The sequence below is a fragment of the Perna viridis genome, chromosome 3 (genome assembly GCF_037379345.1).
Source record: "Perna viridis isolate PV_CMFRI_1.1 ecotype Kerala chromosome 3, ASM3737934v1, whole genome shotgun sequence".
Classification (NCBI taxonomy): Eukaryota; Metazoa; Mollusca; class Bivalvia; order Mytilida; family Mytilidae; genus Perna; species Perna viridis.
This window is the reverse complement of record NC_142447.1, coordinates 9,236,268-9,254,406: the sequence shown is the minus strand read 5'-3', so window position 1 is coordinate 9,254,406 and position 18,139 is coordinate 9,236,268. Positions and strand designations below refer to the sequence as shown.

At 32.0% G+C, this 18,139-nt stretch overlaps 1 protein-coding gene across 1 annotated transcript; it reads left to right on the top strand.

Annotated features, from left to right (window-relative positions):
- Positions 1 to 1,296: 1,296 nt before the first annotated feature.
- On the top strand, positions 1,297 to 17,937 carry LOC148620928 (uncharacterized). Its single transcript, XM_088574825.1, has 10 exons — positions 1,297 to 2,122; positions 6,791 to 7,833; positions 9,052 to 9,672; positions 10,256 to 10,426; positions 10,754 to 10,910; positions 11,292 to 11,432; positions 12,079 to 12,196; positions 12,713 to 12,870; positions 13,148 to 13,242; positions 15,338 to 17,937. The coding sequence occupies exons 1-10, from the start codon at positions 1,864 to 1,866 to the stop codon at positions 15,461 to 15,463; spliced, it is 2,889 nt and encodes a 962-aa protein (XP_088430951.1). The 5' UTR covers positions 1,297 to 1,863; the 3' UTR covers positions 15,464 to 17,937.
- The last annotated feature ends 202 nt before the right edge of the window (positions 17,938 to 18,139 follow it).

Genomic DNA, 18,139 nt, shown 5'->3' with positions numbered 1-18,139 from the left:
TGATTTGGTTCAATGGAAGAAGGTTAAGATTTAGGACTTTTAACTCAGTTCATTTGTCATGTTTACCCCATCTCCAAATTATATGTATTAATTTCAGAAAATGATGGTAAAATTTTTTACAATTTATATATAAAATCCTGTTTGTACATATCTTTAGGCCAGAGAAGTTTTATTCAGTTTGCACCGGTGGAATTTTTTTAATCTGCTCAAATGTGTATATTGAAATGCACTTGAAAATTAATTGCGGTCTCGTGCCTAATATTCATATCTCTCACTGTTCAACATGGAGTTTTCTGGCGGTATATTTATATCCATCACCGTATCGGGTATATAGATTAAGATCTGTACGCCTGTTTATGTATTTGCATGAGAAGCCACATATTTATTTCATTCTAAAAATATACTTTGAATTTTACTGCTTTTCATTGTATAGTTTTAATTGGAGAGTGACAAAAAGATTACAAAGGGCTCGACATATTTTGTTTTTTTCGAGGTTTTTCTTACAATGAAGTTTAAGGAGTTGTATAGAACAGTTTTTTTTACATTTGTCTATACACTAGAATCAAAAACTGTTTACATAATTCAATGTTCTGTTTTAATTCTTAGTATCAATTTCCCTTTAAAGTACTAGTTAAATATTTTAGTCATTGCGATCTTCGATGCTGTTTTCTTGACTTCGTTGTTGTCCGTGACTATTCGACATTTCCCCATTTGAAGATATTCTGATTCATCTTTAGAATAGTCCTTATTATTTACGACATTCATTTTCAGCTCAAAAGTTAAAAGCAATTATGGTATTTGCCAAACACTTGCAAATATTTTCTACTCATTTCTACGTTAGTCTGTATCGAAATTTCTTTTGATTTATAATGGGTTGTCATTGAGCGATAATGGTAGAAAAATCTACCCCATACCGTTAAGTGATTTTGGACAAGCAGAATAATCAAGTGGACGATGTCAAAGGTTTTAAAAAGTTTAATTTCCCCTAATTCAAATACTATATACTTTAGATCTTCAATGGATGCTTCATTTTTTTTACTTCTATGTAGTCTTTATTTTGAGTAATCTTCCAATATATATTTTCGTGACCACATTGATGCAACGCTTTCACGCGTTCATGGCACAGTATATGGTAATCTTCAATCATTTCCCTGAAAGTTAGGTCATATTCATTAGAAGATTTTTCACCATCAACATCATCAACTGCATTCCATACTTCGATGACTTATAGTGACTAACCACAAAATTCTTATGCAGGTGCATTTGATATGAACGCCCCCAAATGTTCAAGATGCTGAGTCTGACATTTTTATATTATGTTGAGGTTTAGTTGTTTTCCGCCCTTCAAAGTGTCATAAAAGTTGATTATGTTAAAAGGAATGTACTGTTTGAATGTTTTATATCTGATTCCAAGCTTTTCCATGGTTTTCGACATCGTGGTCCTTATTTTTTTTTCACATTACGTTCATGAACTTTTCCGTTAGTGATGATTGGGAATTTTTATGGAGACTTTATGATTTATTGACAATTTAATGCTTTACTAACAAGATTGTTAAACAAGCGGTTTAGATAAGTCGCACTACTCTTCCGGATCAGTTTGTGAACACCTTTATTCATTCAGTAGTTCAGGTGTTTAGACACTGCTAATTTAAGTTGAAAAAGTTTTAAATTTCCTCGACCCACGACTTAACATGGGTCATCTGGCACGCGCTTTTGGAGCATTAAGATATATGCACGATATTTAACATAGTGTTATGTCTTAATAAAACATACTTAGTAGTTATTAAGCAGCTACTCGGCAGTGACGCTTTGGTTTCTGTCTTTTCTAATAAGTTAATACAATTTGGATACAATTGGATAAAAATGGAAATATTAAAAGTGTTAGTAATAGTTTATAGTTTCAGCAATTGTGCATTTAGTTATCCCTTTTTTAACGGCGATATTCGTCTTATTGGAGGAGCACATATCTATGAAGGAACAGTTTTAGTATTTCATGATAACAAATGGGGATCTATTTGTGACTATCACTGGGACATTAGGGATGCTCATGTTGTGTGCCGTCAACTTGGATATCCGAGAGCTCTACAACATGTACATGGAAGTACCTTTGGCAGAGGTAGACGTAAGTTGTATTTATTTACTAATTTATCATATGTTAGTTATTTTTTTTTACATATAAGTTATGTTTATTTGTTTAAATTTTTATTTAATTGTTTTGTATTGTAAGTGACAAATCAGTTGAATTTAACGAGAAAAAAAACATGCATTGCTGACTTTTTTCGTAAACTGTTGTGTGTGTGTTTTTTTTGTTTCTGTTCTGATTTTTACCGTCTGTGTTATTTGACTTCCCACAGTTCTTATCTTATTATATGATAAAAATACCACTTTCTTCTTCGGGACCAGATGTTACAACCAGACAAACATTTTAAGTGTACGCTGCATCAATTCGCATTTGTGTTGAAAGTAATATTTTTGTTTGTTTCGGATTTTCAAGCACAAAACCATTTTAAAACAATTTACAGACAATCATTTACTCCCTTGAAACATTATGAATGGGTGGTATAAGTTGATTAATCTTGAGCAAACCAGGAAACTTAAAAATAAAATCCACGGTTTAAAAATAATGAAATGAACATTTCCTTGGCAATGGATATGATAATATACCACAACTACACAACTGAAATGTAACAATACGGAGGAAAATGATATCAATACTGCACGTCGATGCATGTGAATTCTTCAAGGAAACAGCCGAGCAAATGTTGCAAATATTTTTAGATTCTCCTTAGTCATTAAGAACGTGAAATGATGAATAAACAAAACAATAATTGGTTGAGATACTTTAGTGATATATGAGTGAGTGAGAATAGACAGATGATTTATTTTTCAGCATGTGCGACCACTAGTAATACAATATTCTAAGTAACAATTGTTACTTTCAGTTGCAGTTACAAATGTTGGCTTAAAGGTTATTCCGTCAAATTGCTTTCAACGAATGTCGATCTAAATGGAATGGCATTTCAGCAGTATCCGTAGACGTTTGATTTCAATTGAATAACATATTGTATAAATATATGAATTCTTTAGGATAATTTTTCACAATATGCAATACCACAAAGGAGGGCAGGGGTTGACATTGTAAGTTGTGATTTGATCTGTTCACGAGTTAAAGGTAAATAAAGGGTAAAAAGAAACAAAAACTCGAGTAAAATTGTATGAATCTCTTTGAAATTGTACTTCAAGATGCCACAGCATTAAAAGAGGACTCACATTGATATTCTGGAGGATGCCTTGTTTACGAAAAAGGGCACCAAAAGGACCAGAATCAAGCATTTAACATATGAATCTCATTGAAATTGTATTACAAGGTGTCGTACGAAAAAGGGAAGGATGGGATTGATTTTGAAAGTTGTGAACGAGGGGTTAAAAGTGAGCTGAAACAATCATTTTTTTCTGATATCTGCATACTGGCTCTGATTGTTATAAACTTGTATCACAAGATACCATACTGCAACATTCCACCACAGGCGGGGTGGGTCTTGACTGGTGACGTTCATTCTGTATCAAAAAGTTACGCTGTGCCAATCCAAAGTCGAAGATGTATCAACTTTAAATATTAGTTCAGTGTTTGACGATGGCAGTCGTATCAAACTGCGCCCTTCGAAGCATTTTATTCTGTTTACTATCATGTCAACGTTATTTTTTCTTCGTTTATTCTATAATTAACAGTAATAGTCTTATCTAAATAGTTATGTAATGACGATGCAGGTTTTATTGTTTATCCACGCAAATGTTCATTCGTTGCTGAGTCTGTGTTGTTACAAATATAAATGAAATACCACAGGAGTTTGATTAAAGTACTTGATACCTCTTTATTTCTGATTTTAATCTTAAATTCTTCTTTTAACAATCTTGTGTATTTCGGTGATTGCGTAATAGTGTATGCTACAAAGACACATATTTGCTAATTGCATGAAATCGAGAAATACATTTAAGGAAGTTCATGATTCTTGTATTGTATGAAGTAATAAATCGATTTCGATGACTACGAATCTCTTGCTGGCTATCTAATTGTGAATGTTTATGAACATAACAAGTCTGACCATTTAACGATCCTGAAAAAAAGCTAGGTATGAAATGAGTTAATATTTTGTAGGTATTCTGGCAATTTTCCTTTCGAAAATGTTCTTCTAGAATTTTCGTATATGATGCTCTGATGAAATTCTTTTTTTTTATCTGATCGTTTGAAAGGGTTTGTAAAATACGGTGATGATGCCAGTTGTGCATTTACGTCAATTTGACGTCAACTCAAACAAACCTGACATTATCGTTTGAGATGAAACTCATGTTTGAAATATTTCCACTGAGGTTCACTCCGGCTAATGCTAGATTATGAATAAACTTGCAAAATACATTTAGATATTGCCTTATTTATCGGAAAATTTGCTCAGTTGTGCTTTTACGTGAAAACTCGTACAAACCTGGCATTATCGTTTGAGATTAGACCCATGTTTCGAAGTGTGAAAAAAAATAATAATGTACTTTATAATTGCCTTGTTTTGTTTTTAAAAATCATATGTTCTCAGTTGTGCATTTGATATCTAAAACAATGTGACTGTAGCAACTTATTCAGTTAGATTCAATAAAAAATTCATTTATGTTTACGGATTTATTGTAGGAAGATTATTTTGAAAGACATAAAAACTGCTATACACTTTATTTCGTTCATGTCATTTTTTATTGTGGTACCAAATGTCTTCTTGTGCGTAACAATGGAAATTTGAAAATTTCTAATTTAAACTGATTTCTAGTTTATTATCAGGGTGATACACTTATTGAAAGAAAAGGACGTTTTAATATTTTTCTTGTTTTAATACTACACCATTATAGCTCAGTCCTAAGTCGTGTATGTTATCGGTTCAATTCAAGTTCCTCTAATTCAGTTGAAATCTTAAATACTTCATTCCCTTGTTAAAGCGCCAATAATGAAATTAAGCAATTTAAAGTCAGTAAAACAAACGTATACTATTTCTGATCTTAAGATCGTCGCGGTTCTCGTTGAAAATCGATATAAGTGAAAACGTTTCTATAGGTCTTGGTGACACGTCTTTGAGTTTATAGAACACAAATGCCTTCTCTGCACGCAACATTTCAATTAATACGAAACGCTGATTGTATTTTAGACATATTTTTCTAATGTTTTCGTCTACTGTGTTATATTATAATGCATTCGAGTTACCCATGAATAAAGAGAATAAAGTTGTAACAGGAGATGTTAGATACGCCCATCTTTAATTTGCCAAAAAAAAAAATTAAATAATAATAATAAATAAATAAAATAATATATTCAACAAATATTACTGAACAATAAACGAAAATAATTTCTGCATTCGTGATTTCTGCATTTTACACTAATTTACAAAAAAAGTTCGGCTTTTGGGATAAAATGTTTATGTTCAAAGCTATTCTGATATATCAGAAAGTTTTTTTTCCCAAGATAAACTGCAGTAAAAGACAAAAACACACGAACTGTTGATATAGAATATAACGATGGAAATAGTCCAATGGTGTCTACATATATTTATTGACTTAATGGGAAACTCAATCAGCAAAAACATAGATTCGAAAAAAAATACTGCAAGTTTGCATTATAGTGTTACACTTAGAGTAAAGACTATTTTGTTGAGTAAATGACATCTTTGATCTAAATATCAAGGATTACAGTTCCAATTGAGCAAGGGAGTTTACTTTGCCCCCATTATTATAGTAATAAGATCTTTTGTGATCTTCTTCCAGATCATTTGAGTAAGCAAAAATACACACTTCATCGGGTAATTTTAAATGAGAAGACGTCTTAAACCTGCCATTTTCATGCAACGCCAAATGCATTATCATTACACATTTAAATTTGACAATACAGTAAATGACAGGCATGTCACCCTTTTGATCTTTATTTGCAACTCATATTTTTAGACGACACATTTATTCTATTGAAAAGTGGGTGGTCTGAGAGAAGATTTGTATATGATTTACTACTAAAATAATTTTTTGTTACGGGGTTTTACCCCTTCTGTTCAGTATTTGAAAAAAAAACTTGAGAAAAAATTGTTTGATTTAGAGAAGATGCAGATCGTTTAAAAGATAGTTACACATATTATGATTTACTCGGCTACCGAAGTAATTAACCTTTTGACCTTAATCATACAAGAGTGCAAAAGAACAATGTACGTCAAAGGACGTTTATTCAATTTTGCAACGTCATTATTGTGTAAAACTTTTGAAAATTGTATTGTACAAATTTATGAGTTCTAGTGGTTAATGTGAAAAGAAAAGCACGACAATTTATGAATCTTTTTTCTAGTCCTGGTATAATGGGTACACACTTGTCCGTCCGTCGTTCACACTTTGCACAATATTAAAAAAACCTACCAAATTTTACAAATCTTTGAAATTGTTACTTTCTATTCATGTGAACTAATTTTTGATGTTTTACAAAATACTGATCTTAGATTTTTAAGTTATACGAAGTTATTAATGAAAAAGGGGGGATTCAAGTTATGTGGTTATATATAGATAAAAAGGGGGTATTTTTTCCTATTTTTCATTCAGGCCTGATTTATGCTTTCATATCATTTTTCTCAATTACAATTATTCAATCCTAAATATTGATATTAGGTATAAAGACGAACTTAAAAGGGACGGAAGTATTTTCCATTTAGCTTAAGTATACGCTTTTGTTATTTGCAAATAATAAATGTCTATTTCTATAATGTTACCTTTTCTTATATAGGGAGACAATGGCTTACCGATGTATACTGTCGTGGAGATGAAAGTAGACTGTCAGAATGCTACTTCCCAGGATGGGGCAGATTTTACAGTCGCCACGAACGGGCGTGCAGGGGAAGTAGACACTCTGCCGGAGTCGTCTGTTTGAGTATCGAATCCACTCTTGCTCCGTCAACCTTGCCCCACTTTTCAGGGTCTGCTGTCATAAACAACAATAATGTCAACAATCTATTGAACTCACAAGCATCAAATCATGTTTTACTTGGGGATGAAGCAGATACGATACCCGTATCACGTAATAGACGATTAAATGTTACCAATCAATCTCCTACAAGTACAACAACACTACCAACGACAACGACACCAAGAACAACAACAACGACGACAACAAAACCAACGACTACGACAAAAAGAACAACTCCTTCCACAACAACGACCACATCCACAACAACTACCCCAACAAAGATGACCGCACCAAAAGCAACGATAACGACAAAGATGACCACACCAACATCAAAGACAACTAATAAACCGACAACAACGACGCAGGACATTGCAGCTCAGTTACCGTATTTACCAATGGGCTCTTGGAGAATGGATAAACAAATTGAAATGTGGGTTATGCGCTTACGAAGTGGGCAGTATTTGGTTGCGAAACCAGGTAGCAGAACGAAAAAAGTGACAAAGGAGCAGTACATAAGTATTAGAAGAGAGCTTATCAAACCACCTGCCACAACAACACCATCATATATTTTTGTGTCAAACAATGAAGCAAATGAAGTAGATGAAGCAGACGGCCCTCAGCATGAGACAAGAAAGGCAGCAGACGATCCAGTTGTTGTTTTAGTAGAAGAAAACCGTGAAAATACCGAATCGTCACAGGACTTACGTCTTAAAGAAGAAAAGGCCAAAGACGTCAAAGACAACGATAACGAAATAGACAAAAACGACATAGATAGGGATGATGACATAGACAAAGATGTGGATGAAATGCTTAAGGAAGATACTAAAGAAAAGGGACAATTAAACATATCATATAACGTAAAAGTGAGTTGGAAATATGTCTAATTTGGCGCTTATAGTTAAGCATGAAAATCCATTGACATATTGTGCATGGGCTGTATATATTTCGCTTTATATTTGCATTATTTCTATTTTTCAAGTTCTGAAAAGGTAAAATCGTTGTGAAATGTTCATAATAATTTGATTAATATAAAAAAACATGTTAAGAGGAGGAACTTAACTATTTATTGAAATAACAACAGAAAAAAAGTTTACCATTTGAAATATAAAAAAAAAACGCTGTGATTACGCAAAATGTTTAACTACATTGTTTATTGACTTCTTGTCCATATAAAGCATTTAGCTTATTAAACACTTATAATTTCTCGATAACTTCACTGAATTCACATTTCTTTGGCTTTGTTTTTTTAATAAATCACTTTTTAACACTAAAATTTTGTTCAACACTTTTTTGTTCACATGTTTTTATCATGAACACATGTCCATTGCACATTTAGCACATCTTCTTAAGTCCTTATCTATTATATTCAATACGTATTTCTGAACATATTTAAATCATGTCAATAGTTTTAATATACACAGAAAACCTGTCTAAACTGAACTTCTTTTGGACTGTGGAATATATTCGGTTTACTCAGGTTCAAAATACATTTACACGAAGGGAATCAAAACGTGTCTGGCGAAGGGAGGTTTTCATTTTGTTCAGAGTTCGGTTTAGACAAATTTTTCTGTAATTGTATTCTTATGCGTTAACTACACGGCGTGTTTTTTCCCCAAATAGTTAAAATCTATTGTGAGATTCCTAGACTTTGCATTCCCCTTTTCCCTAATACGTGTGTGTCCTATACAATACGATATTTAAATAATTTCAAAATTAAAAAAAAAAAGAATTTCTTCATGTATTACATTAATTAAAAAAAAATAATCGTGAACTTATTCTTTTCGTCTCACAAACACACAATGCACCTTAAATACACATTTTGTCAGAAATTAAAAACTTATTTCACAACACTTTACATATGTAAATGGCATGATGTCACTTCAGGACTTAATTAATCACAATCTTAAGGCAATAATGCTATAAATCTTGAATGAGCATGTCCTATATTATGTATGCACGCATGTTGTATATGCAATATTTCTTTTTTTCTACTAAAAGACATGAAGATAGATGATAGAAGTACAATTTTTGATCCTGTAGTTTTATTTATTATTGTTGCATGTTTGCATTCATTTTAACAGAATTCATCTTCTCGTGTAACACCAACTACAACAACAACGACCACTAAAAAACCTACAACTACCCCAACTACCACAACGACAACTACGCCACCAACGACTACCTCAAGGACAACAACTCAGGTCAGGCTGACTCGAGAGTCAATCATTAATGACAGAGCTTCAAATTTACCGTCATCTTTGGTCGATAGTACGTGGATCTTAGACAATGAAGCTAAGTTATGGGTACTTAAGTTAAGAAATGGAGATTTTATGGTGTCTGTACCAGGAGAGACCCCTCAGAAAATGACGAGGGGACAATACATCCAGAAGCGACGTGAAATGTTGCAGTCACAAGCCACAACTACAACTATATCACCTCCAACACAACAGCAAGTTCGTCAACAAAGTTCGGCACGCGATAGGCATTATGCTGTGGCTGACGATCCTTCTGTTCGAAGTAACACTATCAGTTTGAGCAACAGGCAAAGTGGTACCCTTATCAATATCGCTGAAGGTGGAAATTCAGTTCAAGTAACCAGTAATCGTGATAAGATAAACAGTAATTCCGCTGACGCTGTCATTGGCGGAATGAACAACCGTCATCGACATAGACATGGTAACAATTCTGGGCGCCGTCACCAGGTAAAATACAAAAAAATAGTCAAACTCGATTTATAAAAAGATTTTACAAAATTTGGGAGTACAATATATGAATTTGTAAAGTAAACATTGAAAGTTCATGTTCAATGTTTTTTTCATGAATATCTTCTGACGATACAATTATAAAGACAGACTTAAATCAATTTTTAGTGCATGGATTCTTGGCATGTATTCCCAGCATGATCATATCAAAGTCATAATAAAGCTATAATTGTATCTCTATGATAGAGGAAGGCAAAAGTTTAGGCGACGATGTACATTTGTTGTATCTTGATTTAGAACAAAGTATCGTTAACTAATTTTCTTGACTTGCTGATGCTCCACAATGTTATAATGCCATTATGACAGGATATACGCAATCTAATTATGCAGAATAAATGATATCTGTTTTCCTAATTGCTTTGACCCTTCACACCGTGGTGCACTACTCTCGTGTGTTATGAAAAAAAACTTTCAACACAATGATCTATGAACACGGATGGATCATAAAACATGTATAGGTAAAATAGGTAGCAACAAATATATAATTCATTTAGTTCATTTTATCAAAATTCTATTGTTGCAGAAAATTCAAATTAAAGTATCCGGTGGGAGAACGGGTTTAGATGGTAGACTTGAAGTCCTGCCACCAAACCACCATGAATGGGGAGTTATCTGTGGTGACGAATGGTCTTTGAAAGAAGCAATTGTTGCTTGCAGGCACTTTGGTTTGGGTTATGGAATGCAAGCTGCAAAGGTAACCAATTGAAATAGCGATGAATATTTTTGGTTTCATCTCAGAATACTTAAAATCATTTACAATATTAAACACATTAATTTGCCAAATTAACTTCAAAATTTTAAATTTGTTTTTGAATTTCGAGTATATTTCAGTTGTTGCTTTATTATAAATTGTTAAATGAGGAAGCATTATCACGAATAAAAAAAAACTGCTTTACGCAACTGTTTTATAATTAAATCAATATATAATTCTTAATTTTATGGAATCTTAAATCCTTTTCAGTTGTTGTACAGAGGTAAATTATTTTGATGTGACAATTTGTTATATTATTTATGGTTGCAGACAGCATATTATGGTGGCAAGAACCAAAAGAAGTACTTTTCATCTGTGAAATGTAAAGGAACAGAAAAAACACTAGACAAATGTACATGGGAAGATCATAATGGCCTCATACAATGTACGAGATCCGATGCAGTGGCTGCTATTGTTTGTTCGAAGAGTAAGTTATACTTATATCACGTTATTTCTTTTATGAAATGTAACAACCATTTACAAAGATTGTCGTTCGTTCCTATGTGTTACTTTTCTAAGAACTCGCCCTTGCAAGAAAAAATTCAATTTGTGAAGAATTTTATTTTACCAAATTTTAATGTGTTATGAATCGTATCAACTTCTGCGTACACTGTTCATTTTATATAAAAAAAACACATTTGCACAATATGGGTTTTAAATGCATAATTTGTTTTTAAGATGTTTAGACTTTGTATTAATTATACTGAAGTTTGTTACGTCTTATAATTAGTTAACATTCCCCGATTCCAATCTGTCCGTTAAATCTAAATGTACCATGATTATAATATAAACCGTTCTGTATGTTTAGCACTGCCAGACTTAGAGCCTAGTACCTATATGGTCGAATCAACGACGTTTCTACAAGACCGTCACATGTACTACCTGACATGCGCAATGGAAGAAAATTGTCTAGCTCCATCAGCCTATGAAATTAGAAAGACATCGAGAAGTATGCATAAGTCAATATTAATATACGGACAAACCTGTCTTAACCAAACCCCCATTGGAATTAAAATTTTGTTCTGTCAAGGCAGGCGTTCGGTTTACACAGGTTCAAAATGTATTGAAATAGAAATAAAGGAACTTATGTAGTGTCTGGATTAGATAGGTTAACGGTTTTTCAGAGTTCGATTTAGGTTTCATTGTCCTAGTATTCTCCTTCACCGTGACTTAATTCTGTTAAAAAAAGATATGGTTTTTCAAACCAGATGAATTTTGGCAGTTTCATTACAAAACTTAATGAGCAACTGAAACACGATTTTATTGTGATTTTATTCAATGCTTTGTCCCAATAATATGTATAGTTTGCATTATTTTAATGAAAACAGTGATGTCAGATAAATGTTAACGGTTGGAAATATGAGCATGGTTTAAACGCAACCCATTTTTTCCCAACAATTTCATTAAACACACATGAAAATGTCTTTTTTATTGTCCTACTAATATTGTTCTATCATGAAAGATCTGTAAAACTTTCACAACACTTTGAAATCCTTTTTATTCCTAAACAGAGCAGCGAACATTCTTAAGGGCTAAAAATATGTAAAAGTGGAACTCTTATAATTAATACAACACATTTTTATTTGTTTCTATAGATTGGAGGACCAGTACTAGACGGTTAATGAGATTCTCAAGTGTTGTAAAAAATATTGGTACTGCTGACTTCCTACCAAAAAGTCAACGACAGGATTGGGAATGGCATGCATGCCATATGTACGTATCATTGCAATTGTAAAGTCCTATGTAAAAGTATTATGATTTAACAATATCTAAAGAGCACCTTAACCAGCTCTAATTAGATCTAGGTTCAACATTTTAGTGATATAAAATTTGATTATCATATCAACTCAATGCTATGTCAAACATTCTTTGGGTATTATCTGGTTCGTGCTTAATCATCTCTGGAAACCACAAAAATGCTGTAAATATGTAACCTTATCTAGCGGCGTAGCATCCGAATCTCGATTGGTACGTATATGTTCGAACTTGTTTGAATTAGTTATACAGAGTCAAATATCCTGTCTTTTTTAAATTTTTGACAACAAGATTATGGAGGGCATGCTGTACCGACAAAATATTATAGTATGGCTAGCTTTAATGCGTGCCGATACGCCCATGCACTTGTATTTGACGAAAAAAATAACGTAAGTCTCACGAAGGACAAAATTACTTAGCTTTTATGCCATTATATTTTCATATAAAGAACTTCGTTTTTACAAATTTCTCCAGGCATTATCATAGCATGGAAGTTTTTGCCCATTATGATATCACAGATATGAATGGAAATAGAGTGGCTGAAGGATTGAAAGCTAGTTTCTGTTTAGAAGACTCGCAATGTAATAGAGGAGTCTTCCCAAAATACGATTGTCAAAACTGGGGACAGCAAGGTAAGCCTGACTTCAATAAACTGTTAGGATATAGAGGAGGAAAACACTTTTGAGAAACCTGCAAGAGGAAAAGGAAAAGAGCAAAATACAGACAAAATATTTAATACGTACAAAGACTACGAGCAGCATGACCCCATATAAACGGAGAGGGGTGGAACAGATGCTCCGATAGGGTGAGCAATTTCTTCTTTTTGCAAGACACCTGCCTTCTATTCACAAACTAATGAAATGTTATACATACTAATTTATAGTTACTAATACGTTTGTTTGTGTTTAGGAATATCTGTTGGATGTTCTGACAACTACATGGCTGACATTGATTGTCAATGGATCGATATAACCGACCTCAAACCAGGCAATTATCATTTTAAGGTGAGCTTAGTTACTTATTCTATCTTAAAACAGGATCAAATTTTAAAAAGTTCCATCGTATATATGAAACACCTAGTGTGGATTGTTGTTCTCAATACTAAAAGGTAACGCTTAAAAAACGAATATGGAAAACACAACAAGTGCACCAGCGCATAACCTAAATACAAAATAGTAACCACATTCAGGGGTCACCAAAATGTCTTTAATAAGTTTGTTGCTAAGTCAGGAACATGAATGAAAAATGAGGGAAGCCGTGAAAAAGCTGAGTCTCGGCATTATTAAAACCCAGTTATATGGAACCACTTACTCCAGTAGAGATAATCCAAGTAGGAAGACAAAGCCGCGTCAAAACACGTTCCTCACAGGGTCAAAATAAAACCCTTAACATTTAAATATTGAGTTTATATAAAATATTGTAGTAATCTGATGAGATAATAATTTAAAGTACATGTAAATCCACCCTGGACATATTGATTTCGATCCTTTAATTTGATTTTAATTGTTGATTTTTTTTATTTCAATTTAATGTCATATTTTTTTAAACAAATTATTGCTTGTTGTTACTTTAAACCAATAACCTGGATTATAACATTTAGCCTGACCTAGACACTAATTGTATATTAATTGCGGTCATAGTTTGCATGCACGAAGAAAAAGATATTTTATGAAATGTGAACCCTATCAATTTGTAAAAGAGCATAGAATAAAACAATTGTGGTTGATCTAGTCAAGAAAAACGGCCATGTCATGCAATAATACCCGTCTCGAATTGAAAAAAGTCGGTAGTGTTAATGAACTTGAGCGGTTAACTGATCTTCTCCTTATTAAGTATTTTATTTAATTTCGTGCTATCGTTTGCCGCCTGAGACCTGCGTATGGGTCTATGGGCCAAAGAACATCCTTGATTAGATCTTTCAAGTTCTTTGTAGTTCTTTGATCTATAGTGTCTGTCTAAATATAAATGTCTTCCCATTTACCTTGTATGTTCATTATGCAATACTAACACTTAGATTCTATCTTTGCAACAATTACTTTCTTTCAGTTCTTCAAAATGTTAAAGTCACTTTTCTAAGTATAAATCAAGATAACAAGTTTTGTGCTTTAATACTGTTTGAATCATCTTGATGGGCGTATGCTTGTTATAAGGAATCGAAATTATAAGCAGTCTGACAATAAACTGTTATCTTTTTAACTTTTCATATTGACAAAAAAATCCATATTCATGTAACTGTAAGACCACCTTCTAGTACCTGATAACTATTGACTTCACACGTAATGAAATATTAATCCTAAATGAAACTTAAAAAATTAACAAGGTTGTTCGATAGAAAAATAACACACTTACTGTCAAATTGAATTAGGAATCAAATAAATATAATTTTTTTCAGAAAGTAGTATCTCACATTGTTTGAATTTGTTTTTATAAAATAAGAAATTGCTGCAAATTTCTCTCAATACATTTCACAGAACTTATCCATAAGGTAACTGATGTACAGTACGCCCGTTTTGCCAAGTCCCTTGAAATTGACCAATTGAAGTATACCAATACTATAAAGCTGTTCAGTGGACTTTCACATTTTTTTTACTTATCGTGAACAATTGGGGATTTTGATTGTTTCAACACTCCCATATATGGTATCTTTCGGGATTATACTGGCCTTTCCTCGGGAAGACACATTCAAGGTTTTAAGTGAACTAATCTTATTTAATAATATGTTACAGTTACTGGTTATCTATTGTTTCGTATATGTTTTCACTGTATTTATGTAGTTTATAGAAATCAAATCAAATTTGATTTCTTGTGTAAACAGTCGGTATTACCAATTGCCAATCTGAGGAAATCCAAGAAAAAAGTAAAAACGTCATCTCAATATTATAAAAGAAAAAATATCCTTTTTTTCACATTATACATACTAGTATATAAAGCATAGTGTTGAATAGGTATAACTTTCTATGTTTTTTTCTGAGTGAAATCCCAAGCACACAAAAAAATGTGTTTGACACGCACTGTTACACACGGAAATAATAGCATGTCCAATTTTTTTGAACTTTTGTTGTTTTTTTTTCATAATCAAGGTCTTTAATTCTATTTCAGCTTGAAGTTAATCCAAATTTTCTTGTACCAGAAATAACTTTTGAAAATAATGGTATGAACTGTGACTTTCACTATTCAGGATATTATGCCAGAATAACAAACTGCAAACTTAGAAGTTTATTATAGTAATTCAATACAAAAGCACAGGGAGTATAATAACAGTTTATTATTTAATGTTATTATCATTCAGTCTTTCATTTATCATTTGTAAATTTACATAACTCAGGCCTACCTGTTTTAGTATTAAAAGCTTTACGTGTAAGTTGTAACGTTTACTCCAACATTGTTAATTCAACAAAATATTTGATGTGTTCTTGTGGGAAGAAATGTATTTCTAAACGGTTTTTTTTATTTGATGACTTCCATTTACTAATAGTTTTGAATTAGAGTTTGGCATTAAACTTCAATGATAAATGTAATATAGGAATTGACAGAGACTTTTTATAAACATGTCCATATTTCCCTATAATTCTGCCATATTAAGATCAAGAATTTAAAGGGGCCAAAAAGTGAGAACCTTTCGCATGTTTACAATCTGCAAAACCAAAATAAAATGACATATATCACATTATACCAAAAGAGTTAAATATCCCAACTATTTACCATTCCTCTCTGCGTTGTTAATATATGGTTTACAGGTGTATGTGTGCTGATTCTAGAATGTGCTGGTATTTCTCTATTATAGAAATTACAATTAATCACGTTGATTGTTATGACGCAGTCATTAAGCATCTTTCCTTTTAACTTTAGAAAGGTTCTTATTTTGCATTGTAAAAAGATCAATCAAAGAAAAAACACATATAATGATCAAATAGTGTTTAATTCATTTGTGTCATAATTTATTTGTACTGCCGGAATCATTGTAGGAATATCTTATTGCTTATTTCTACAGTTACTTCATCTATTACTCAAATAAGTACCAATACATATTCAGACACTGCCAATTGCAAATCGGGTTCAAAGTGAAGAAAAAAGTAACCGTAAAAAAACGATCTGTATTTTATAGAAAACCATGTATTGATCTCCCACTTAAATTACCTTATCAAGAACTGTAACTCTTGTAAAGTGCTAATTTCATACACTATATATAATTTTCATCTCAAACGTGCAACAACCGATTAGCAATCTGAGATTGGCTATGTGGTTTGTTACTGTTCTGTTTCCGAATCGGAAATAAAAGTGACTTTGGTGGGTTTTTGAAATGCATGAATGACTTACTGTTTTATTTTTACAAAGAGTGCTATTTAAATTTTCAATGCTCTCTATGTGTTTAGTACGTGCATATGTTTCTATGTTGATACTCGGTGGTTTTTATCTAATTTTATTTTATCTTATGTATTTTGATATTTCATTGTTTGGTGACTCTACTGTTAAATGTTAATGCATAAAAATGTATTCATATCATATATTCACTGCATGTGTGAAACAAAAATGATCTGTATCCTGCATTATATGTGCTATTGTCGATCAGGTCAAGTATAAACTTAGTTTTAGTATGATGGAATTATAGAGGTATTAATACAATGCAGTTTTACTGTAAAAGTTCATGTATTTGGCAATTTTATTTGATACCCTTTGTATTTGTAAACTAGAAAATGATTAATTTCTTTAAATAGGTTTAGATCGAATTTCTAAGTATTTATAATTATTTTCATATGAAATATAAAATTCTCAGTAGGGGAGCGAAAAGTGGGGAACACTTCATATAGTTAGATAGAGGTTAGCAGCTGCCCAATCTAGTATTGTCCTTCTCGTATATTAATGATCATCAAAATGTATACCTTATCATATAAACTTCAGCATCTATATCAAATAATAGCATATTAATGAAGGATGTTGTATCCACGACATTTCACTTATTCTCGTCTGATCATGCATTAATAGTCTGTTTTCCAATACGTATCTTATGATTTGAAGTATAGAAATGTGACCTTTTCCAGTAGGTCATCCGTATCGCTTTGATTATTTGAAGTGACTAACCCCTCTCCCCCCACCCCCCCCCCCGATACATTTTTCTGCACATTCATTTTATATTCAAGATAAGGTTATGAATAGATTTTCAGTTTTGTTGATCATTTTCATACGTATTTTGTTTGAAGTAATTCCTAGCAAAACGCAAGGGGGGTTAAGTGTAAATGTAAATGATTTCAGTGCAGCAACTTTGAACAAAATTAATTAATACTTCTTAGTTCATTACAATTTCTGTTCTTATATGGGTCATGTAGCTATTTATTTCATAATGTATACACTAACTTGTAGTAGTACAAATGAATTTGATTTCACACTAGATAGTATTAAATTGTGCTTGTGGTTTTCAAATGCCTTTTGATTTTTCTCTTTCAGATTTTGTCTGCTTTATCGTTAAATCAGTTGCTACATTGTGTGTCATTGTTGGTTGTTATAAACGTATAGATTTTATAGGCAAAGAACAATTTAAGCATTTATGTGAATATATATTTGATATTATCTTTAATTGTTGTTAAATGAACCAGTATAAGCTTCAAATGACAGAAGGTTTTATATTTTCTGACGTTATTATATTTTTACAGATGTAAATGATAAAATTGTTGGAATAAAATGCTTAGATATACATGTTAAAATCGTTGTTGCATTCATTCATAAAATTAATCAAAACACGACTTCTAAAAGAAACATTGACTGAACATTTGAATGATATAAATTCATTTGCCAAACTAGAGCAGATAATTTTAAACTATTACATTTTTTTGTGAAATTTGTGGATGTTAAAAGACGCTGAAATACTTTGTAACAGAAACAATTACAGATTCTTAAATGAAAGAA

What these genes read in the sequence shown, in the direction of transcription:
- LOC148620928 (XM_088574825.1), top strand. Translation starts at nt 1,864, where the DNA reads ATGGAAATATTAAAAGTGTTAGTAATAGTTTATAGTTTCAGCAATTGT. An exon ending in TCAAAACTGGGGACAGCAAG is followed by an intron (nt 12,871 to 13,147) that starts GTAAGCCTGACT and finishes GTTTGTGTTTAG; the next exon opens with GAATATCTGTTGGATGTTCT. An exon ending in CAGGCAATTATCATTTTAAG is followed by an intron (nt 13,243 to 15,337) that starts GTGAGCTTAGTT and finishes ATTCTATTTCAG; the next exon opens with CTTGAAGTTAATCCAAATTT.